At 42.3% G+C, this 23,615-nt stretch overlaps 1 protein-coding gene across 1 annotated transcript in view; it reads right to left on the bottom strand.

Moving 5' to 3' along the window:
* Positions 1 to 4,482: 4,482 nt before the first annotated feature.
* The window catches only part of PLTP (phospholipid transfer protein), an 88,664-nt gene continuing 69,531 nt past the window's right edge, over positions 4,483 to 23,615 (bottom strand). Inside the window, exons 10-16 of the mRNA XM_089673420.1 lie at positions 22,787 to 22,846; positions 19,128 to 19,292; positions 14,141 to 14,208; positions 7,720 to 7,762; positions 7,575 to 7,638; positions 5,129 to 5,205; positions 4,483 to 5,034 (exon numbers count right to left, since the gene is read on the bottom strand). Coding sequence (XP_089529546.1) covers positions 4,912 to 5,034; positions 5,129 to 5,205; positions 7,575 to 7,638; positions 7,720 to 7,762; positions 14,141 to 14,208; positions 19,128 to 19,292; positions 22,787 to 22,846 — 600 coding nt within the window. The 3' untranslated portion in view covers positions 4,483 to 4,911. The remainder of the gene's footprint in view (positions 5,035 to 5,128; positions 5,206 to 7,574; positions 7,639 to 7,719; positions 7,763 to 14,140; positions 14,209 to 19,127; positions 19,293 to 22,786; positions 22,847 to 23,615) is intronic.

Genomic DNA, 23,615 nt, shown 5'->3' on the forward strand with positions numbered 1-23,615 from the left:
CAGTGACCCATTTTCATATGATAAACATACTTTTATTATTTGATTTAGCAAATGATATTCCTAGCCTGAGGCTTACATTTTGAATGGGAAAACATTCCTATACTTTCTTGTCTTCCCCCCAGCCCGGACACCACACCCCATTGACTTCTCCATCATGTCCAACAACGCCACCATCAAACCCGCCCCGCAGGCCAGAGTACTTGGTGTCATTCTGGACTACAACCTATCCTTCCAGCCCCAAGTCCAATCTTTAACAAACTCGTGCAGACTCCACCTCCGCAACATCGCCAGAATCCGCACGTTCCTAACCCCAGAAACCACTCGATTACTGCAACTCCTTCCTTACTGGCCTGCCTCGCCGCTGGCTATCCCCGCTTCAGTCGATCCTGAATACGGCAGCCAGACTCATTCACCTTTCCAACCGCTCCATCTCCGCCACCCCCCTCTGCCAATCCCTCCACTGGCTTCCGATTGCGCAACGGATCAAATTCAAAATCCTAACACTGACATACAAAGCCGTCCACCACACTGCCCCGAACTACATCACTGACCTAATATCCAAGTACTACCCAGCACGCACACTCCGCTCCTCACAGGACCTCCTTCTCTGGTCTCCTCCTCCCATGCCCACCTCCAGGACTTCTCCAGGGTGTCACCCATCCTCTGGAACTCCCTGCCCAACCCATCAGACTATCACCTACTCTCCTTTAGTCGCACCCTGAAAATCCATCTCTTCAGGGAAACCTACCCCACCCCCTGCTAACTTGCTGACCTCCTCCACTCTTCCTACCACTCCATCCCCCACAGCTATCTCCTCCTGTGCCACCATCCCCTCCCTCCTAGATTGTAAGTTTGAAAGAGCAGGGCCCTCAATCCCCTCATGTTTTGCATTGTATTGTTATTGTTCTGTCACATGTTCTGTCCCCCTTTGTAATGTACAGCGCTGAGCGAACTATCGGCGCTTTATAAATACTGCATAATAATAATACTTTATAGACCGTTAACAACACAATTTGTGGAGGAGGCAGAGAATGTATGTATACCTCCCTTTAGACAAGCCTTATTTGGAAAATATGAAAGTACTCCTGATATTCCAGGAATGATATGGAGCCCATTTTTAGTAAAACATTTATTAATAGCCTGTATGGTTATTATTAAGCTTACTGAGTAGGGCAGTATAAAGAGTAAATATATCTAGACTATAGCCACCAGGGGCGGACTGACCATTTGAAAACTCGGGCACTGCCCAAGGGCCCCGGGTCAGTAGGGGGCCCCATAAGATGCCCCTGGTACCTTTTTCTATTTTGAGTTTGGGCAAGGGCACAGGGGCCCCATGATCCCCTATTGCCCGGGGGCCCCATGAGTTGTCAGTCCGCCCCTGATAGCCACCATATGTCACAGTAGCCAGTTTTGAACAGTTTCTGACTGGTTGGTTGATTGATTCATTTCTTCATTCATTGGCTTCTTTTTTCTAAAACTACCATTTATATATAATGGTGATATACAGACATGGCTTGCAACTTGCTTGCTACTGAGTGGTTAGAGCAACCTGCTGAACAGGAGATACATGTATCTCATATAAAATAAGTCATGTGGAAAGATGCTAGAGATGTAGGTAACTTTAAATTAATCAGTTGTGTAGAACTTTGCAGCTTTGGTTCTGGTAGACGAGTGATACCAATGGTTTCAATGTGTAGAGCTCAGAGTGGATCCATTATTTCCAGTGTAGGGATTTTAATGCATTGCTGGGCACCAATATCATGGCATTATGTATGTTAGTAAAAATTTAATACAATTTACTGTATATTTGATTTTCTTCAATTACGTTTTGTTGCAAAAGTAATATCAGTGCTGTGACTGTTAGGGTTAAGCTTTGGGGTACGGTCGAGGGTCAAGGGTTAATGGAAGGGCCAGAGCTTAATTTAAGAGCTAGGGGCTAGGTTGAGTTTCACTATGTATGTTGAAAATTGGATAGTAGCTTTAGCCATTAGGTTAATCCTTTCAGTTTTGTTTTATGGATGTTATTATTTGTCATATAATAGTCAGAAAATTACTGGTACTTATTTGTTCATGTTGAGTTTACTGGTACTGGTACTGGTGCTGGAAAACTCTTGTGCCAGTGCCCCTACAACTAAAATAACTATACAAATTTTTATCAGCAACAAAGTGATCAACATACGATGTTCAGGATCAGGGATCTTCTCAGGCATGTTTGGACATGTGTTCTGCAATGGTCAGGACCTACCAAAAGTGGTCCAAGGAAGGAAAACTGGCAATCCAGTGACAGGGTCATGGGCAGCCAAGGCTCATTGATGCATGTGGGAAACGAAGGCTGGCCTGTGTGATCCGATCCAATAGCAGAGCTCCTGTAGCTCAAAATGCTGAAAAAGTTAATTCTGGTTTCAATAAAAAGGTGTCTGAACACATACAGTAGTGCATTACAGTTTGTTGCGTATGGGGCTGTCTAGCCAGAGACCATTCAGGGTGCCCATGCAGATCTGTGTCCACAGCCAAAAACACCTACGATGGGCACGTGAGTATCAAAACTGGTCATGGAGCACGAAGGTGGCCTGGTCTTATGAATCATGTTTTCTTTTACAATGTTGATGGCTAGGTGCACATGTGTCACTTACCTGAGGAATAGTTGGCACCATGATGCACTGTGGGAAGAAGGCCAGCAGATACCACGACATACCTTCAGAGGTCTAGTGGAGCCCATGCCTTGGTGGGTGAGAGCTGTACTGGCAGCAATATTAGGAGGGTGGTCATAATGTTATGGGTGATTGGTATACTGTACAGTATATATAGCTCAAAGGACAAAAACATTATTTGCAAAAACACAGTGCCAACATGCCTGCCAGTGCAACCTGGCTGGGTCCATATTGCTGATTTCCCTGTAGAGTTTTATTATTTTTATTGGGTCTGTACTAGAACCATATAAATAGCAACGTAGGCTGATGGTCTACCTTACTCTTGTAATTGTTGGTTACACAGTGCGGAGTGGGAAACTGACTCTCTCTTCACCCCTTCCTTCTTGGTGTGGCCTTTTGTGGCTATGCTGTTGGATCTTATCAGTGTGATACCAAGGCCAGCCAATCCACTGAGGAAGGAAGGGCAGCAAATGATAATTGACTTACATAGACAGGGAGTATAACTCTATCCCTTCTTCTGTTGATTAAATTAGCCTTCACCATCTAGTCATGTCAGCTGACATAATAAGCATGATGTAAAATTTATGATGATCTCATATGCCTTTGTATATGACACCGTATGATGGATTTGATAATCTTCAACACATTCTGAAAGTGTGCCTTAAAGTATATCAAAAGCCATTTTGGTTTGTATGGATAGAGCTAGATATGGCTAAAATCACTGTAAGTTTTTTTTTGCATTGTCACACTGGGGATAATTCTCTATGCCTCCCGTGACAAAGACAAAACACAAAACAAGAGGCAATCTCCCCAAAATGGGGGGAATCATTTTAGACAGCTGTCCAAGCAGCAAGTGTCCCCTTTGGAAGAATACCTTCTATTCCTGTTTTGGTAACTCCAGATTGTGATTATTTCATTACTTTTCTTGTCTTCCTGACAGTGGTCACCATAACAAATAGAAAGGGAGAATATCCTCATGGGGAACACAAGCAGAAATCAAAACCTAACATGGCTGCTAACCATTTTCTACTATATTCAAAACTATAAAAAAAAGTTTGGTCTTTTTTAATACACTTTAAAATAAAAAACTGGGTGTTTTAACAGAATACACAGATTTAAATTTATGAAAGATTAGTGTTGGCCAACCATGTGACATTTTTAGGCAATTTCAACTACTTTTAGGTTGTTTTGGTCTTATTATGAAACAGATCAAGGGAATCTATCATCAACAGTTTTGATTATTTCAGTTTCTATAAATCTGTCAGTACTTGGATGATTTGATTTATTTGGCCATTTTTGCAATTGCAAGTTGGTTGAAATTGCCTAAAAAATTGCATGTCTATAGCCAGCATTGGAACCATATGTACTTAAGCTGAGTTATATCTTTATCTTAAAGCAATTCACTACCCTTATTAATTCCTCCCACTTGCCCTTACATCACAACTCAGAAATAACATAGAGCCTGTAGGTGCAACCACAGAGCACAGCAGTGGGTGTAGGTATCTTTTTGAAAAGCACTTTAGTACATGTTAGTAAAAATCACACTAAATTATGATAAATCCCCCTCATTACTGGAGGTTGGGCCATGGCTATTGCAAGTATTCATCTGGGTAGGATAGGATACTGTAGGTCGGGTGGGAGAAGTAAAAAGGATAAGTGCATGTTGTTTGACAGTGCATTTATCCTTTAATTTTTCTCATTTTCTTTGTTTGCAGGAAGTTGGTCATGTGGTATCAACAAACAGACTTGAAGTAGCTTTTACCATACTAAAACACTTTGACAATAACAAGCCCTTCTAGATCACCCCAATGGATGAGACACTACACAAATCTTTGTTAAACCAGACATCTCTGTTATTCTGTATGTTATCTGTTAGTTATACATCATGTTATTGATCATAAATGTTAGAAAGTTTGCTTTTCTCAGTGATGGTAAAGTTCTTTAGATATGTTATTGCTTTTTAGAATAATTATGTCTGTATCAATAAATGTCTCTTTTTGGATAAAATCAAATAAGTGCAATGGTATTCTAAAATCAGACATAAGATTCCTCCAGAATCCTGTTGCCCTTATACAATGCTTTTGATAGTCTAACATGATCCATGGGCCTTCCTTGTAGACTACTGGATGGTTCTCGATGAATCACTTTGAATTGTTAGGCCACCGCAAAGGTGCCTTAGATTTCTGATATGCTCTCACCGAGCTAAACCTTAGAGGAAAATCATTCTATGGTCTCAAGAGAGACTTGGGTATGTTGGTTCTCAGACAGCCTCATTGGAGCCTTGGGTGGTTTCTGGAAGAGATGTTGTCTCAGGACGGTATTTCTCGATGACTTCACGCAAACTCTTGGAGAAATGTAGATCTCCACCAATAAGAATGAAACCCTGCATAAAACATAGGTAGCAACATCATACCTCTTATTCTTAGTAAAGGCACCAACATGTAAGATTTACCAAGTGTGGAATTTCGGCAACTTACAGCATGATGTGTAGTTGTTTCCCTGGTGAAATCCAACCCTTCAGGAAGTGGGATGCTGACCCCTCCTTTTGTTCTTTCTATGGAACATAGGTAAATAAGTAAGTAGATTTTTTCATAACTTGTAAAACCCTTGTGTCAATTTTAAGGGGTATTTTCATACATGGCTACCAGTGCTAAGTCTCATTTCCTCCTTGTGGTTTCCTTTTCTGTATTTCCTACTTATCTCTTTGTTCACGGTGTGTTCTCATTTGTGTATGCTGCCCTGGGCTGATGTGATTATGACCACATTGTTGCAGGGGTTTCTTGCAATGGCCAAGTAGTTGGCATTTGGTTGCAATCAAGGCTTGCTTTGCATATCTCTAAGAACAGTTGGATGTGGCAGTGTTCAACACCAGAGAGAAAGTATTAAGTGATAGAGTGGAACAAAAGTCCAAGCTTCAACTGCCATTTTGAATGATCCTACATGAAGAAGCATTTTTGGCCATCTGGAATGGTGGTTTACATTATTTTATTACAGGTGCTTATATAGCACTGTCCATTTGCACAGTGCTTCACATATATATTGTACATTCACATCAGTCCCTAACCCTCAATGGGTGTACAATCTAAGGTCCCTAACTCACATTCATACATACACATACTAGGGCCAATTTAGGCAGGATACAATTAACCTACAAGCATGTATCTGAAGTGTGGGAGGAAACCCATTCAGGCACAGGGAGAACATGCAAACTACAAGCAGGTGGTGCCATGGTTGGGATTTGAACCAATGACCTTGGTACTGCCAGGTGGAAGTGCTAACCATTTAGCCACTGTGCTGTGGTGCCACTGTGCAGCTAGAGCGAGGGAAAACATGCCCCCACATGTACAGTGCCCCTTTATCTATTTTTGGTGGGGAGACCTTTCCAGTTTGTTTCTAGAACTTGAAAAAACCCTACATTTTGCTTATAGTAGGCAAAAAACAGGACTGCTAAACAGTAGGCTTCATACACTATTTGTGCTTACATTCCCTGCTCTAACTTGATTTGCTGCTGCTCATTGGTCCAGATTAAGCTTTCGTAAGTCTGTGTAATTTTTGCTTTCAGAGTGCGTATTGCTTTGGTGACAGACCAAGATGAGGAAACCCTGAGAGAAACCTAACAGGTGAAATATGTTTCTTTAAGCAGAGTCAGTAGCTGTGGTTTAAGTGCTGTGACAGCACATTACTATGCTCCAATATCCCATGTGAACAGATTGTAGAGTATTTCATAGCCAACAGAGCATTTGTGAGGTCAGGTACTGATGTTTGATGAAGAGATCTGGCTCCCAATTCAACTCATCCCCGAGATGCTCAGTAGAGGGTTGAGTTCATGTTTTTTTTATGCTAGCTGCTTTCCTCTACACCTAAGCAAACCATGACTTCATGACTTGCATAGGGGCAAAGTCATACTGGAATAAAAAGAGGGCCTTCTCAAAACTGTGTCAACAAGGTTGGAATCACAGTTGTCTAAAAAATGTTGGTACTTATGCAATAGCATTAACAGTACCCTTCACTGGAAAAACTCATACTCATATCCTCATGTCCATATACTTTAACCACTTCAAGTCTGGAAACTTTCACCCCCTTCCTGTCCAGGCCAATTTTCAGCTTTCAGCGCCGTCACGCTTTGAATGACAAATGCGCAGTCATGCAACACTGTATACATTTTTTTAGCATTTTTTTTGAGACAGATAAAACTTAATTTTGGTGGTATTTATTCACTGATGGGATTTTTTTTTTTTTGCTATATAAATGAAAACGTCCAAACATTTTTTTAAAAAAAGTGTTTTTCTTATAAAATGTTGCAAATAAATAATCTTTCTTCATAAATCTTGGCCAAAATGTATTCAGTTATCTTTTTAGTAAACACAAATAATGAATCCAAATTAGTTTATAACCAAAATTATATTTTTTTAGCAATAATTTCTCCTTCTCTCTGGCTGCATTCCTACAACCGTTGAGAAATACTGTGAGATCCGTGATTGGTCACAGCTTGTCACATGGTACAAGGCTGTTGTGAGTAGCCCTGTACTATGTGACCTCTGTGATCATTCACAGATTTCACTAGTAGTAAGCAATGATGTCAGAAGTCACATTTTGCTTACTACTATTCATGTGATCACTGATTGGCCAATCAGTGATCACATGAATAGGGACCTCACACAGAAGTCCCATACCGCGATCGGTGTTCCTCCAGACACAGTGGGCACTGGATAGCGGTGCTGAGTGCTCCTAGGGAGCGCGCACAGGCAGGGAAGCGGGAAGACGTTTATAAACGGCCACCCGCTGCTGCACTGCGCCCGTCCGGCCCATGTATGTATACAGCCATAAGTGGTTAAGCCATAAAGTGTATCACAAATTCTGTTTTTTTCAATACTTCCGTTTTTCTATATTTTATAATCCCAATAGATAAATTATTCATTTTACCATTAAGGACAGGCATCACAGTCAGCTGCAAAAGGGTCTTCAGAGGACTTTGCAAAGGTATAAGCTGTGGTAGAAACAATTTAAATTAAATACATTTTCTATTCCAAATATTCTATCTTGAAATAACAGACAGTAATACACTCACCGCCAAGGATTCCAGTGCTGACTTGTTGGAGTATATTCGGAATCTATAAAGATTTATAAGTGCGCTCATTACAGAAGCAAACTATGTATGTTTTTATTAACATACAAAAAAGAATGTAGGTTAAATTGTCACTAAACATAAATTACATAACTTTCAAAAAATGGTTTATATCAATGTTTTTAGTAATATTCCATAGTAAATACAGTATTGTTTCAAAGAATATTAAAGCGGTTGTCTAGTCTCCTCTGAAAAAAATAAAAGTCACTCATCTGTCCCACAATCCAGCGATGTGTTCACCCCAGCTGGGTTTACCGGCTGTCCTCTGTCCCTGGCACCGTCATCTTAAGTGTGGGCAGGGCTGCTGTTAGAAACCACAGGGCCCCATATAGTAAACCTGACTGCCTCCCCCCCCCCACAAAAAAAAAATACAGTTTACTATGCTTCAGTTATGAATTAACACAGTGAATAACCAGTACTGATCAATTAATGTGTTCATCATCCGGATGGATCCTATTGTGTGCTTGCAGTTAACGGTGGGAGGGAGAGGAGGGAACCCAGGGGCACTGGGGGGGGGGGACACAGAGGGGCCTGGGCAACATAGGGGAAATGTATGCTGCACAGGAAGGATGATGGGTGGGGCGAATTACTGGAATTGATCCCCTGTATGGTTCTCTCTGCAGGAGCTGAACACCAGCGGGAGGGAGAGGAGAAGAAGCCAGATTTCAGCTGCTGCAGAGAGAACCATACAGGGGATTGGTTCCAGTAATTGCATTCCCACCCTCCCTATGCACATCTGATTTACCCAGCTGCCTGGGCCCCCCTACTGGCCTGGGCCCCGTACAGAAGGACTGGTGGTACCCCCTTATCCATGGCCCTGAGTGTAGGCACCCGGGTGTGACAGCTTGTGAATGGTCCCGCAGTCTTCTGGGACCTGTCACGTGGGGAGGGAGGAGAACTTCTGCTTTTGATCACCTAGGTCGGGTGTCGGCAACCCGCGGCTCCAGAGCCGCATGCGGCTCTTTTTCATCTTTGCTGCGGCTCCGGAGCACACTGCCCACCAGGTAGTCGGCAAGCCGCAGATCGCGAGCCACATGCGGCTCTTCTGTGTGCCGGGCGCCCGCTCCCCTCCCTCCTCAAAAATCCGGCCCGCGGAGCGTGGAACATTGGCTGTCAGGATGTAGGTGGGGCAGCCAGGATGTAGGCGGGGCAGAGTGACGAACTCCTCTCTCAGTCCGCCCTGAAGACCAGAACGGCGCGGGAACACAGCGAGAGGAACGCGCGGAGCAAAGGTAAGTGAATTGAGACAATATGGGGGATGAATTACTATGTGGGGGATGAATTACTGTGTGGGGGATGAATTACTATGTGGGGGATGAATTACTATGTGGGGCATGAATTACTATGGGGGATGAATTACTATGGGGAATGAATTACTATGTGGGGGATGAATTACTATGGGGGAAGAATTATTATATGGGGGATGAATTACTATGGGGGAAGAATTACTATATGGGGGATGAATTACTATGGGGGAAGAATTACTATATGGGGGATGAATTACTATGGGGGAAGAATTACTATATGGGGGATGAATTACTATATGGGGGATGAATTACTATGGGGGATGAATTACTATGGGGGATGAATTACTATGTGGGGGATGAATTACTATGGGGGATGAATTACTATATGGGGGATGAATTACTATATGGGGGATGAATTACTATATGGGGAATGAATTACTATGGGGGATGAATTACTATATGGGGGATGAATTACTATGGGGGAAGAATTACTATATGGGGGATGAATTACTATATGGGGGATGAATTACTATGGGGGATGAATTACTATGTGGGGGATGAATTACTATATGGGGGATGAATTACTATATGGGGGATGAATTACTATGGGGGATGAATTACTATATGGGGGATGAATTACTATGGGGGATGAATTACTATATGGGGGATGTATTTTCAGTTTTAAAAATGTGGCTGTCAAAATAAATTTCAATCGTGGTTTTGGCGAGATTTGGCTCAGTTGAAAAAAAAGGTTGCCCACCACTGACCTAAGGCTATGATTGTGATTATGAAGATACACTGTGGCCCTGATTAACCCTTTGCTTACTGGGCCCTTAAACCCCCTTCATGACCAGAGTGCTTTTTGCAATATATGCAGTGTCGGATTTGTTATAAATGTTGCAATGGTTTTGCGGCTCCCAGTCTTTTTTTTCCCTTCGGAAACGGGTCCAAGTGGCTCTTTATGTCTTAAAGGTTGCAGACCCCTGGGCTAGACAATTCCAGTGGACGTAGGGAGTGGGTACCTGTCAAAACTAGGAACCCCCCCCCACAAGAAAAAACTGTTGTTACTTTTTGGATTTGGAAGAGCAGCACTTCTGTTTTCAGTGAAGTTCCACTTTAACATGCTCATGTCATCTCAAAAGTCACATTTAATACTGTAGCTTTCATTGAAGTAATACCTGGCGATACTTCCATTGATGTCCTTAAAGCAGAGCTCCACCCGAAGTTCCACTTTAAGGACTGGTCCACCACTCCCCATTAAGGATTGGCACCTTTGGGGAGCGGGGGGGAGTGAGCACCCAAAATTGACAGGCACCCGCTCCCACTTCTACTGTTGTCCTCCCCCCTCCTTCCCTGACGTCTTCTGGGACACGTCCCAGAAGACTACGGGACCATTCAGAAAGCGCAGCACTACTCGTGCATGTGCAGTGGGCAGCTGGTGTGAAGCCGCAAGCTGTGCCAGCCGGGTGCCCACACAAAAGATGCTGGCGCCGGGGACACCGGACAGCCGGTGAAACGGGCTATGGAGAAGACACCGTGGGATTGAGGGACAGGTGAGTGGTTGTTTTTTAAAAGTCAGCAGCTACAGTTTTATTTTTTTACAGAGTGACTGGGACTCTGCTTTAAGGCACATCCTATTCTAGGGTGGCAACCCTCTGTTCCTGTCTTCCAATTGTGCTGTCACCCTGGTAATGGTGACCAAAAGTAGCTGTTTCAACACAAGTTAGGCTAGGATCAAATCTATGCTTGTGCATTTTTTATGCATTTTCATTCTTTCTGAATTTTTTTTGTAGTAGGAGGAGACTGGTTGTTAAACACAAAATCCTACCAAAACACATTAAAAATCATGTTTTTTAACAAATATCTTAAAAGTGTGGCGTGCATTTGTTTTCAGCCCCCTTTACTTTGATACCCCTAACTAAAATCTAGAGGAACCAATTGCCTTCACAAGTCACCTAATTAGTAAAAAAAAGTCCACCTGTGTGTAATTTAACCTCAGTATAAATACAGCTGTTCTGTGATGCCCTCGGAGGTTTTTTTAGAGAACATTAGTGAACAAACAGCATCATGAAGGCCAAGGAAGACACCAGACAGGTCAGGGATAAAGTTGTGGGAAGTTTAAAGCAGGGTTAGGTTATAAAAAAAAATCCCAAGCTTTGAACATCTCACGGAGCACTGTTCAATCCATCATCTGAAAATGGAAAGAGTATTGCACAAGTGCAAGCCTACCAAGACATGGCTGTCCACCTAAACCGGGTGTCGGCAACCCGCGGCTCCAGAGCCGCATGCGGCTCTTTTTCATCTTTGCTGCGGCTCCAGAGCACACTGCCCACCAGGTGGTCGGCAAGCCGCAGATCGCGAGCCACATGCGGCTCTTCTGTGTGCCGGGCGCCCGCTCCCCTCCCTCCTCAAAAATCCGGCCCGCGGAGCGTGGAACATTGGCTGTCAGGATGTAGGTGGGGCAGCCAGGATGTAGGCGGGGCAGAGTGACGAACTCCTCTCTCAGTCCGCCCTGAAGACCAGAACGGCGCGGGAACACAGCGAGAGGAACGCGCGGAGCAAAGGTAAGTGAATTGAGACAATATGGGGGATGAATTACTATGTGGGGGATGAATTACTGTGTGGGGGATGAATTACTATGTGGGGGATGAATTACTATGTGGGGCATGAATTACTATGGGGGATGAATTACTATGGGGAATGAATTACTATGTGGGGGATGAATTACTATGGGGGAAGAATTATTATATGGGGGATGAATTACTATGGGGGAAGAATTACTATATGGGGGATGAATTACTATGGGGGAAGAATTACTATATGGGGGATGAATTACTATGGGGGAAGAATTACTATATGGGGGATGAATTACTATATGGGGGATGAATTACTATGGGGGATGAATTGCTATGGGGGATGAATTACTATGTGGGGGATGAATTACTATATGGGGGATGAATTACTATATGGGGGATGAATTACTATATGGGGGATGAATTACTATGGGGGATGAATTACTATATGGGGGGTGAATTACTATATGGGGGATGAATTACTATGGGGGAAGAATTACTATATGGGGGATGAATTACTATATGGGGGATGAATTACTATGTGGGGGATGAATTACTATGGGGGATGAATTACTATATGGGGGATGAATTACTATATGGGGGATGAATTACTATGGGGGATGAATTACTATATGGGGGATGAATTACTATGGGGGATGAATTACTATATGGGGGATGTATTTTCAGTTTTAAAAATGTGGCTGTCAAAATAAATTTCAATCGTGGTTTTGGTGAGATTTGGCTCAGTTGAAAAAAAAGGTTGCCCACCACTGACCTAAGGCTATGATTGTGATTATGAAGATACACTGTGGCCCTGATTAACCCTTTGCTTACTGGGCCCTTAAACCCCCTTCATGACCAGAGTGCTTTTTGCAATATATGCAGTGTCGGATTTGTTATAAATGTTGCAATGGTTTTGCGGCTCCCAGTCTTTTTTTTCCCTTCGGAAACGGGTCCAAGTGGCTCTTTATGTCTTAAAGGTTGCAGACCCCTGGGCTAGGTGGTCAGAGTGGAAATGGAACTCCCAGAGATGGCAGTTCTTCATGAGGAGCAGGAGACCAGTCCTTAAAGTGGAACTTCTCCTTTCTAGTGGAGCTCTGTTTTAACAAAGAAGATACTAAAAATGATATGTTTATTGATCCTCAGGGCACAACTACACAGTACATTTTAAAGTATAACTAAAGTCAAAACTTTTTTTTTCAGTTTTGTATAGAATGGAGATAGTTGAGAAAATTTGTCAGTCTTCGTTGCTCTCTGTGCCCCAGTTAAAAAGATTATCCATCTCTGTTTTTCCTGTTTACCATTATCATTTAAAGTGAAACTAAAAGAAAATCCCAAATATAGAGAGGAAATCTTCCAATGGGGACACTGGTATCTGGGGTTCCCCAAGGAATTCCCTTAATTTACTCACTTCCTGTTTGGCTATGGGACAGGAGGTGAAGGGAAATCTTAGCAATGGGACACAAATAGCGAAAAAAAAATCTGACAGGGGTTATAACCCTCCCTTACTCTATCCAAAATGAAGCAACGTTTTGCCTATAGTTCTACTTTAAGCTCTAAGCAACATGAAAAACCTCCAATTGACAGTTATGTAATTTGTAACACAGTTGAATGTGCTGTAAAAGAGCAATTTATTCAGGCCTCTCCAAATTTGCCAGGAAACTATCCTTCCATGTTTTAACAGCGGCCAGGAGAACCATTCCCATGCATTGGCTTTCTACTACACCTCCTACACGAATGGAATTGGTGAAGGTTATAACAGAGATTAGAAGAATGGAGTACTTCACTGCTTTGCATGCTAACTCTGTCCCCATCTTTGAAGCAGTTTGGGAACCATGGGATCTTTTCATTTCCGATTTGCCTACCAGCGGCGGACTGACAACTCATGGGGCCCCCCCGGCAATTGGGGATCATGGGGCCCCTGAGTCCTTGCCCACACTCAAAACTCACCCAAAAAAGCCTATAAAATGTACCAGGGGCATTTTATGGGGCCCTCTACTGACCCCGGGCCCTCGGGCAGTGCCCAAGTGCTCGAATGGTCAGCCCGCCCCTTTTGCCTACTCAGTTGTCTGAAAATGATAGCTAATTCACTGTTATGTACTGGCATTGTATGTACCTATATGTCCCTCATCGATGAGCCTATTTCTCTGTTCTTTTATTATATTTTGTGATTCTATGCAACTTTGTTGTATGCATTTTGAAAATAAATAAAACGTAAATTATAAAAAAAAAAGAAAAGAGCAATTTATTAACACGGGAAAACATGAGAAATGTAACATCACGTATGCAGTTTGTGCTATGAGATGTCCAAAATTGTGTATGCCACTTTTTTTTAATGCAAGGCATCACAATGCACAGATCTTTACATCCCAATGCATTGTGTAGCCATTCAAAATGAACATCACTGGTAGGCACCCCAGTATGTGTGTTGCATCACATTCGCAGTAATGCCCCATAAAACGCATAGTACTGCGCACACACACTGGACAGGCCCTTCAGAACAATACACATGAATGGAAAGGAGAAAGGAGTTTGTTATGTTACCGCCTAAGGTCCAGATGAACTTGTAATGTAGTCTTCTTCAGAGTCACTCTAGCGTTAAGACGGGATTCCTGGAGACGGACAGACAGTGGTGAATTAAACAATATTAGACCCTAACTGGTGACATTTACTTTTCTAAAGCACTATGGGGCATATTTACTAAAACTGGAGAGTAAAGTCTGGTGCAGCTGTGCATGGTAGCCAATCAGCTTCTAATTTCAGCTTGTTCATTTAACCATTTCAATACCGGGCAATTTTACACCTTCCTGCCCAGGCCATTTTTCAGGTTTCAGCGCTCTCACACTTTGAATGACAATTGCGCGGTCATACAACATTGTACCCAAACTAAAATTTTATCATTTTCTTCACACAACTAGAGCTTTCTTTTGGTGGTATTTAATCACCGCTGGGGTTTTTATTTTTTGCTAAATTAACAAAAAAGGCCAAAAATTTTGAAAAAAAAACTTGTTTTTCATTGTTTCTGTTATAAAAGTTTACAAATAAATAATTGTTCTTCATAAATTTAGGCCAAGATGTGTTCTACTACATGTCTTTGGTGAAAATAACCCAAATTAGGATGTATTATTTAGTTTGTAGGAAAGTTATAGAGTTCACAAACTATAGTATAGATCTGAAAATTGATCAATCCTGAAGTACTGACAGCCAATCTAATTTCTTGAGGTCCAAGAATGTCAGAACAGTACAGATATCCCCCAAATGACCCCTTTTTGCAGAGTAGACAGTCCGACGTACTTCATAAGAGGCATGGCGAGTTTTTTGAAGTTGTAATTTTTTTGTCATAATTTTTCGTAAAATGAAAAACTTAAAAACATTATTTTCACTATTTTTTTTTTACATACTGTCACCAGTGCAGTACAGTGTCATCATATAACTGGCATGGTGGTGAACAGGGATACTGACTGGTGACAGTATGAAAAAAAAAAAATATATATATATATATATATATATATTTTATTATTTTTAATTTTTTATTACATTTTGTTTACTTTTTTTAAAGATTTTTTTTCATATTTTACTATGACCAAAGTAGTACAATGTTACCATAGTAACACTGTACTACTTTGGGGAAGTGATCAGTATTTTTTTTTTTTTTACACAATTTGCTTATAGCAAAGAATTACTTTGCTTATAGCAAAGAATTACTTTGCTATAAGCAAGCATTTACCTTAATGACATCGATTCATTCAGGGTTTTTTTTTTTTTTGTGCTTAGCTGTGATTTGGCCACAGCTAATCACATGACATGTGCATGTGACCTGCTGTGACCATTCACAGCTAGGCACTAGTATACAATGGATGGCATGAATGAAGCCATCCATTGTATACAACTGTCATGTGACCTGCTGTGATTGGACAGCAGGTCACATGGCACCGGCAACGGGGGCCGGTACTCAGATCTGTCATCAGCCGTGTCCGAGGTACACGGCCGGTGACAGATCGCGCCGCGGCGCGGCTCTGCAACCGCGCGAACTGCGCATGTGCGGGTGGACGCCAAATGGCGTGCACCCGGAAAGGTAATACATTTTTGCCGCCGCCAAATGGCTATAGGCCGGGCGGCTAATGGTTAAGCTTGGACCAAAAAAACCCTGGAAGCTGATTGGCCTCTATGCAGAGCTGCGCCAGATTTTGCACTCTTTAGTTTTAATAAATCAAGCCCAGTGTATCATAAACAATTGCCTCTCTTTCAAACCAATTTTTTTTTTCCTGTTTTTTTTCCACCACTTTTTGCATGTCAGCACTGCTGATCTCTTCTAGCCCCTCTCAGCCACTTCCTGTCTATATGCACTCACTCCAGCGTTAGCCAGGAACACGTCACAGGGTGACAATGCAGTAGTACAATTGAGAGACAATATTTATTCTCTCATAGGATGTGTCTGAACACAGGACCTTCACGGCAAGATTGCCAGGTATTTTATTTATTTTGTTATGAAAGCGGTTTATTTAAAAAAAATTAGAACAGCTTACAAAATGTCATTAACGTATTAAAGTGTATAAGAAATGTTACTGATTGGGTCTATGTGTGGTTTAAACTACATTAGGTATACTGAATTTACATTACCTTTTATTTTCTTCCCATACACCAGGGAATTAAAAATACTGAATATGTTTCTATGTGTTTCTCATAAAACTACCATCATGCTTCTAAAAGTAAGGAAAAGAGGAAAGAACACTTTAATAAATATATGTATTCAGAAAGAGAATAAGTCACATACTGTAAAGATACTATGTGCCATTAGTTAAATAAAGTTGCTATGAAACTTCAGTTTTGTTGGGCAATGAACAAATCTATCTAGTCAGTTTAAGAATTTAAGCATACAAGAAAACAATGATTTGGTACACTTTATTGCAAAAATATCTCTGTTTTTGTTCTGTATATACTAAGACAAATGTTTCCAGTGAAAGTGTGTACTAAAGCCAGCCATAGATGTATCAAACCTCGGCCGGTTCAGCAGGGACTGGCTGAGATTCAATCCATGTATGAACAGGTTGGTTGATCAATTATCCATTAATCAATTTAGAGTGGAACTGCACTGTATCTGAGCACCACCAACCAAAAATGCTATTTAATTCATTGTTAATATTCAAAGCAAACTCTCCCATCCATTCATGCTTTATCTTGCTAAGAAATAATTTTGAAAAACACCCCCTGGCATTTCTGGCAGAGGCCATTTTGAGTACGGGCAGATGATTCATGTAGCATTTACTTCCTGGAATCCATCTGCCCTTAGTTCGTGCAACCCTCCCTCCCCTCCTGAAGACTCCTGGGATGTATGACTTAATTTGCCTAAGCATGGAAACCAGGAAGTAATGGAATAAATAAAAATAAAAAAAATAAAAATATACATAAAAAAATGTAAAACAAGTAAATATGATATACTTTCCTATCCATTTACTAATGCTAGCAGGATAAGGGTTACAAATAGTCAATGTTGATTGACACAATGAAGTTCCACTTTAAGTACAATCAGCCTGTTTGATTTTTTGCATGTGATTACTGCCAGCGGCGGTAGCCACTAGCAGTAATCATTGGGGTTGATTTACTGGAGAGTGCAAAAATTTGGTGCAGCTCTGAATAGAAACCAATCAGCTTCCAGGTTTTTTGTTAAAGCTTGATTTAACAAAGCTGATGTTAGAAGCTGATTGGCTACCATGTAGAGCTGCACCAGATTTTGCACCCTTAGTTTTAGTAAATCAATAACACTGTGTTCTACCAACAGGGAAGGCTCCTTGCTGAAAGAACATAATAGCGCTGCAGGTAGGGTTGCCACCTCATTCCTTTGAGCTCGGGTTCATACCAATGCAATGCGGGAAATGCTGCGAATCCTGTGCATTTCCCGCACCGCATTTGCATCACATTCCTGCGATCTGGTGTGGGTGTCAACAATAAATGAATGACACCCCGATACAGATCGCAAAACGCAGTGTGATTGCCAGTAATCACATCGCATGGGTGGTTCAGGTGCAGAGTTGAAAAAGAGTCCTGTACCTTTTTGGTGCAGATGCAATTTGAGCCATACAAAGTGTATGGCTCAAATCACACCGCAAAGACATTTGCATGTAATTCGCACAGCAACGTGGTGTAATTCCTGTGCGAGTTACATGCGGTTTCCGCATAGTTTGAACCGGCAATAAAACTGAAAAAATATTAATTACACAGGTTCTGAAGCTAATTCAATGCACAAAAGGCACTAAGTGAGTTTAATTACCAGTTTAATCAGCCACAGAACCTGTGTCATTAATATGTGTTCAGTTTTAAAGGGATGAGGTAGCAACCCTAGCTGCAAATGGGATTCCCCCGTCAACCTGTGGTTGTAGGAAAAAAAATTGAATCATCGATTGGCTTGCATAAGAGGAAAGGTATATCCACTATAATCATGTTATCAATTCCATTCATTGCATTATTCATGTAAGTTTACAAGTTTATAAACTGAGGTTTAATAGGTTTTACATTTTTTTAACCACTTCAATACCGGGCACTTTTAGCTTTTCCTGCCAAGGTCAATTTTCAGCTTTCAGCGCTGTCGCACTTTGAATGACAATTGCGCGGTCATGCAACACTGTACCCATATGAAATTTTTATATTAGTTTCACCTTTTAAGTTGCATTACTGAAATAAATGAACTTTTGCACGATATTCTAATTTTTTGAGTTTCACCTGTATGTAATCTAATTACTGCATCTATTCAGGCCTATTGATATCAAAGTAGTAGAAAGAGCAGTGAACGGATAGCAAGCTAGCTTGGAGCCTGCCAACTGTTAGCTACAGATGGAAATTATAAACAGAAAAAATAAAAACATATTAAAAAATATACATGCTTTTAAAATGTAATGCGTCTCATGTGCCATTAATGTATTATGATCCATGTTGAGTTTTCCTTAATATACAATATTGAGGCAAAGCATTATCACATACAGGGCTGCTGTTAGAAACCACTGAGTCCCATACAGTCAACCTGACAGGGCCCCCTCAAAACCCCCCCCCAAAAACACAGTTTACTATGCTTCAGTTATAAATTAACACAATGAGTGATCGCTACCAATCCCTCATTGCGTTCATTCAGGAAAGTAAGGGGCTGGTAAATGTGACACACTCTCTTTCCTGAAGGAACCTTTTCTGTGGCTGCAGTTGCCAGTGGAAAGGAGAGGAGGGAAGCCAGCAGCACTTTAGGGGTGGGGGCACACAGAGGCCCTGGGCAGCAAAGAGAAACATATGGTGCACAGGGAAGGTGATGGATGCCGCAGGGGGGGGGGTGAATTACTGGGATCAATCCCATATATGACTCTCTCTGCAACAGATGAAAGCCAGAAGGAGGGAGAGGAGAAGAAGCCAGTGTTCAGCTACTGCAGAAAGCCATACAGGGGATTGGTGCCAGTAATGCACCCCCCCCCCCGTTGTGTCGATCACCCTCCTTGCCCCCCTGTACAGGAAGACTGGTGGTACCCCCTTATCCATGGCCCTGATCACATACCATGGTCATGCTGCTCAGCTGCACAGAGGGCTGGTCTGGTGGAATCAGATATATGTTTAAGATGGCGTTGACCGAGACACTTGTTCCAGTTGGCTTTATGGTAAAGCGGGGAGCGGTGGAAACCTTCAATTCTAGCCTCATTGGGGCCTCAGCCACAGAAGGATCCTATAAGCATGATGAAAAGAAAAATTTAAAAGAATAAAATAAATCTGCAAGAAGTGAAAGAATGCATGAATAGGATTTATTTAATGAGAAATTGTCTAGCATTATTACTGTCAGCCTCAATTTCTTGAACCACGGGAACCCTGGCTTCTCTATGCACTCCTCACTCTTGATTCCCTCAAGCTTCAGCTACCTGTGAAAATGATTAAATACCCTACAACCTGAGCCCTTGGGAATGACAAATTTTTCCCCTAACCACTGAGCAACCTCACCCCCTCCTTCCAGCCCAACCTTCTACCTCCCCTTACCACCCACTCCTGCTCTATACCTTTTTGGAAAAAAAAGAAAAAGAAAAATCTACTGAACAGAAAAGCACATAATTGCAGTCCTGCAGATGATTCCCCAATATTCATTATATATAGCCAAAAATAGTGTCTTTTGCTGCTCTCCTAAACCAGATGCCATGTCTTGATTTGTGCCTTAAGGCTGATATACATGTGCCGAATATTGACCGGTATCGGCTTGTGCAACAGAAACCTGCTGATGTTTGGCCCTTGTGTACAGCAGCCTGTCCAACAGAAGTCAGTCTAACACTTGACTTCTGTTGAACGGGCATAGTGGAAAACCCGCATCTGATGGCCAATGGCTGCGAGCGCTGATCTGTGTGTTCTGTGTCAAAACACAAAAGCTCAGTGGAGCAGATCGTGCGGTGCGGATTGAAGCTCAGGGTTTCACAGCTAATTGACACAGTAGTTGTTCATGTCAGGTTTACATCAGGTTCAGGACAGGATTAGGTCAGGATTTTATCCTGTTCACACATATGCATTTTAGAAATGGTTCCCATAGAAGTCAATAGCCTGCATTCTGCACCTGGACCTGTAGGCACTGCTCAGAAATCGTACATGACTCTTTTTCAAACCGCACTGAATCCGCACTGCCAGTGCATCGGACATACGTGAACAGGCAGCATAGGAAGCAATGTTTTTTCACATGTCATGTGGATTGGATGTGGTTCAAACCGCACTTAATCTATATATATACAGTGCAAAAAAAAAAATTAACTGTTTAATCAGAGTATAGCATCAAGTCAATTAAACTCCTGGGATATTGATCTGGTCAGTTAAGTAGCAGAGGGGGTTGCTAATCAGTTTCAGCTGCTTTGGTGTTAATTCAATTAACAACAGGTGCACTAGATGGACAACAATGAAACAACCCCCAAAACAGGAATGATTTTACAGGTGGAGGCCACCAACATTTTTTTTCCCTACTCATCTTTTCTGACTGGTTTTCACTCATTTTGCATTTGGCTAGGGTCGGTGTTACTACTGGTAGCATGAGGTGATACCTGGACCCTACAGAGGTTGCACAGGCAGTCCAACTCCTCCAGGATGGCACATCAATAAGTGCCATTGCCAGAAGGTTTGTTGTGTCTCTCAGCACAGTCTCAAGAGCATGGAGGAGATTCCAGGAGACAGGCAGTTACTCTAGGAGAGCTGGACAGGGCCGTAGAAGGTCCTTAACCCATCAGCAGGACCGCTATCTGCTCCTTTGAGCAAGGAGTAACAGGATGAGGACTGCTAGAGCTCTACAAAATGACCTCCAGCAGGCCACTGGTGTGTATGTCTCTGACCAAACAATCAGAAACAGACTTCATGAGGGTGGCCTGAGGGTCTGATGTCTTCTAGTGGGCCCTGTGCTCACTGCCCGTCACCATAGAGCTCGATTGGCATTTGCCTTTGAACACCAGACTTCAGACTTGGCAGGTCCGCTACTGGCGCCCTGTTCTTTTCACAGATGAGAACAGGTTCACCCTGAGCACATGTGACAGACATGAGGAATGTTATGCTGCCTGTAACATCATTCAGCATGACCGTTTTGGTGGTGGGTCAGTCATGGTCTGGAGAGGCATATCCATGGAGGGACACACAGACCTCTACAGGCTAGATAATGGCACCCTGACTGCCATTAGGTATCGGGATGAAATCATTGGACCCATTGTCAGACCCTACGCTGGTGCAGTGGGTCATGGGTTCCTCCTGGTGTACGACAATGCCTGGCCTCATATGGAGATTGTATGCAGGCAGTTCCTGGAGGATGAAGGAATTGATACCATTGAATGGTCCTCATGCTCACCTGACCTAAATCCAATAGAACACCTCTGGGATATTATGTTTCGGTACATCCGACACCGCCAGGTTGTACCTCAGACTGTCCATCTCAGTGATGCCCTGGTCCAGATCTGGGAGGAAATACCCCAGGACACCATCCTTCATCTCATTAGGAGCATGCCCCGACATTGTCAAGCATGCATACAAGCACATGGGGGCCATACAAACTACTGAGTACTATTTAGAGTTGCTGGAATGAAATTTCAGCCCCTTGGCACTGGAATTTGTTTATTCACTTCTCAGTGTTCTTTTCCCTTTTTACTTTCTTTTTATTATATTAGTTAAGACACTATATAGTATTTACATTTTTAGCACTGCACTTTTCTATGCATGTTTTGTTTATTCTTTGTATCAGAATATAGTGCTGGCAGCTTATGTCTTTGTGAACCTGCACGGATTCTGATGCCACTTTTACACATTTTTTTTATTACAGTTCATGTTAATATCCCCGTTTCTAGACTGAGAGACATAGAATAGGTAGATGCTATAACATGTAGTATCATTTTGGCTAGTGCATGCAACTGTTTGTGTTTTCCTTTGATATTAAATTAGGTGGATTGTTTTCGAACTATAGCCATCATAGTATAGAATACATAGCATATTCATAGATTGTAAGCCGATAGTGGTGGTGAGGTGACATTGTTTTTGGGTTGCTTTGGTTTTGGTTGTTTTTTGTTGTATTTTTGGCTCTCTTTTGGTTTGATGTTTTTGGTCATTTTATTTTTGCTTTTGTTTTATTTTTGTGTTTGCTCTAACTGGATTATTATTGGTTTCTGTGTGATGGAAACAAATGGGTGTCAGTTTGTCCTCCCAACCTGTGTCCCTATGTGTGGGGCAACCAGGGAGCATGTCCAGTTTTCTTGGAGTGCTGGGTTTATGGATCCAGATTTGCACTTCCAGCTGCGATCCTTCTTGGAATGCATATGGCCAAGATGTTTCACCTCTCTTCCTGTATCAGACGATGTCACTTCCAGTCTGAGTGCCCCATTTCCAGCATCCTCCTAGTTGGCATACAGAGGGAAGGACTGGCCCCCCCTTCCCCCTTGGTGGGTTTCTATGCCCTTTAGCTGTGGCAGGAAAATGTGGGTCTGCCCCCCCCGCCTGAGCACAGCCCCCCACCAAAGCACAGCCGAGACCACCTGCCCTATACAGTCCGCCTCTGGTAGGGGGGCATGAAATAACCCAGGGGGGCAATTGACCCCCTGTAGCGACCAACTCCTCCCTTCTGCCTGGGGGGTGGTGCTGCCTCCCTAAAAAAAAATGCCTCCCAAGGCAAACGCTTTGTTTTCCTTGTGGCAGATACACCCCTGAATAAGGTACAACCCTTACCAATAGCATGAGACTTCCAAAGTATGATGTTCTCAGCAAAACTTCCAAGTCTTTGGGCACCTAAAGAGGCAAACACATATACCACAAATAACTTTATAAAAAAAGAACAACCACCTATATCACAATGAGTAAACAGAGAAATAAAATTGTGAAAAGCTTATAATTCTGCTTCAGCCTGGGTTCACACTGATGTGGTGCGGAATTTGCAACGGTTTCTGTGCGAATTCCGCAGCACATCATAATCGCATCCCATTCATGCAAACCGCTGCAGGTGTGTATGTTAAGTTAAAAATACCCTGAAATCAGTTAGCAAAACGCTGTGTGATGTGCAGAATTGGATCGTATAGGTGTGAATACCCATACAATCCGATTCTAGTGCGGACAAAAAAAAGAGTCCTGCACCTTTCTGATGCGGATGCGGTGCAATTTTAGCCATACAAAATGCATGGCTCAAATTGCACCACGCAGAAATCGCAAGTGATTTCAACAGGAATGCGGTGAAATTTCTGTGCGAATCCCGTGCAATGTTCTGCACCGCAGAAGTGTGAACCCAGGCTCAAACAAGGATGCTGTTTAGTGAAACTGTACATCTGATTTTGCTTTCACAAATAAACATTTAATACTGGACTAAAATGAACGGAAATACTAGGTTATCCATTTGTATTCATGGTGGTGTGTTGAAAACACTTCAACATGTTGGTTTCATTTGGCTGAATTACTTCCGAAGAAAACTTGTGGCCAGAATATAGACATTCAAGTATTTACACATTCTTAACCACTTCAAGTCCGGACACTTTTACCCCCTTCCTGTCCAGGCCACTTTTCAGCT

This window comes from Staurois parvus, unplaced genomic scaffold (genome assembly GCF_062004578.1).
Source record: "Staurois parvus isolate SC_StPar_1 unplaced genomic scaffold, SC_StPar_1.0 ptg000137l, whole genome shotgun sequence".
Taxonomy (NCBI): Eukaryota; Metazoa; Chordata; class Amphibia; order Anura; family Ranidae; genus Staurois; species Staurois parvus.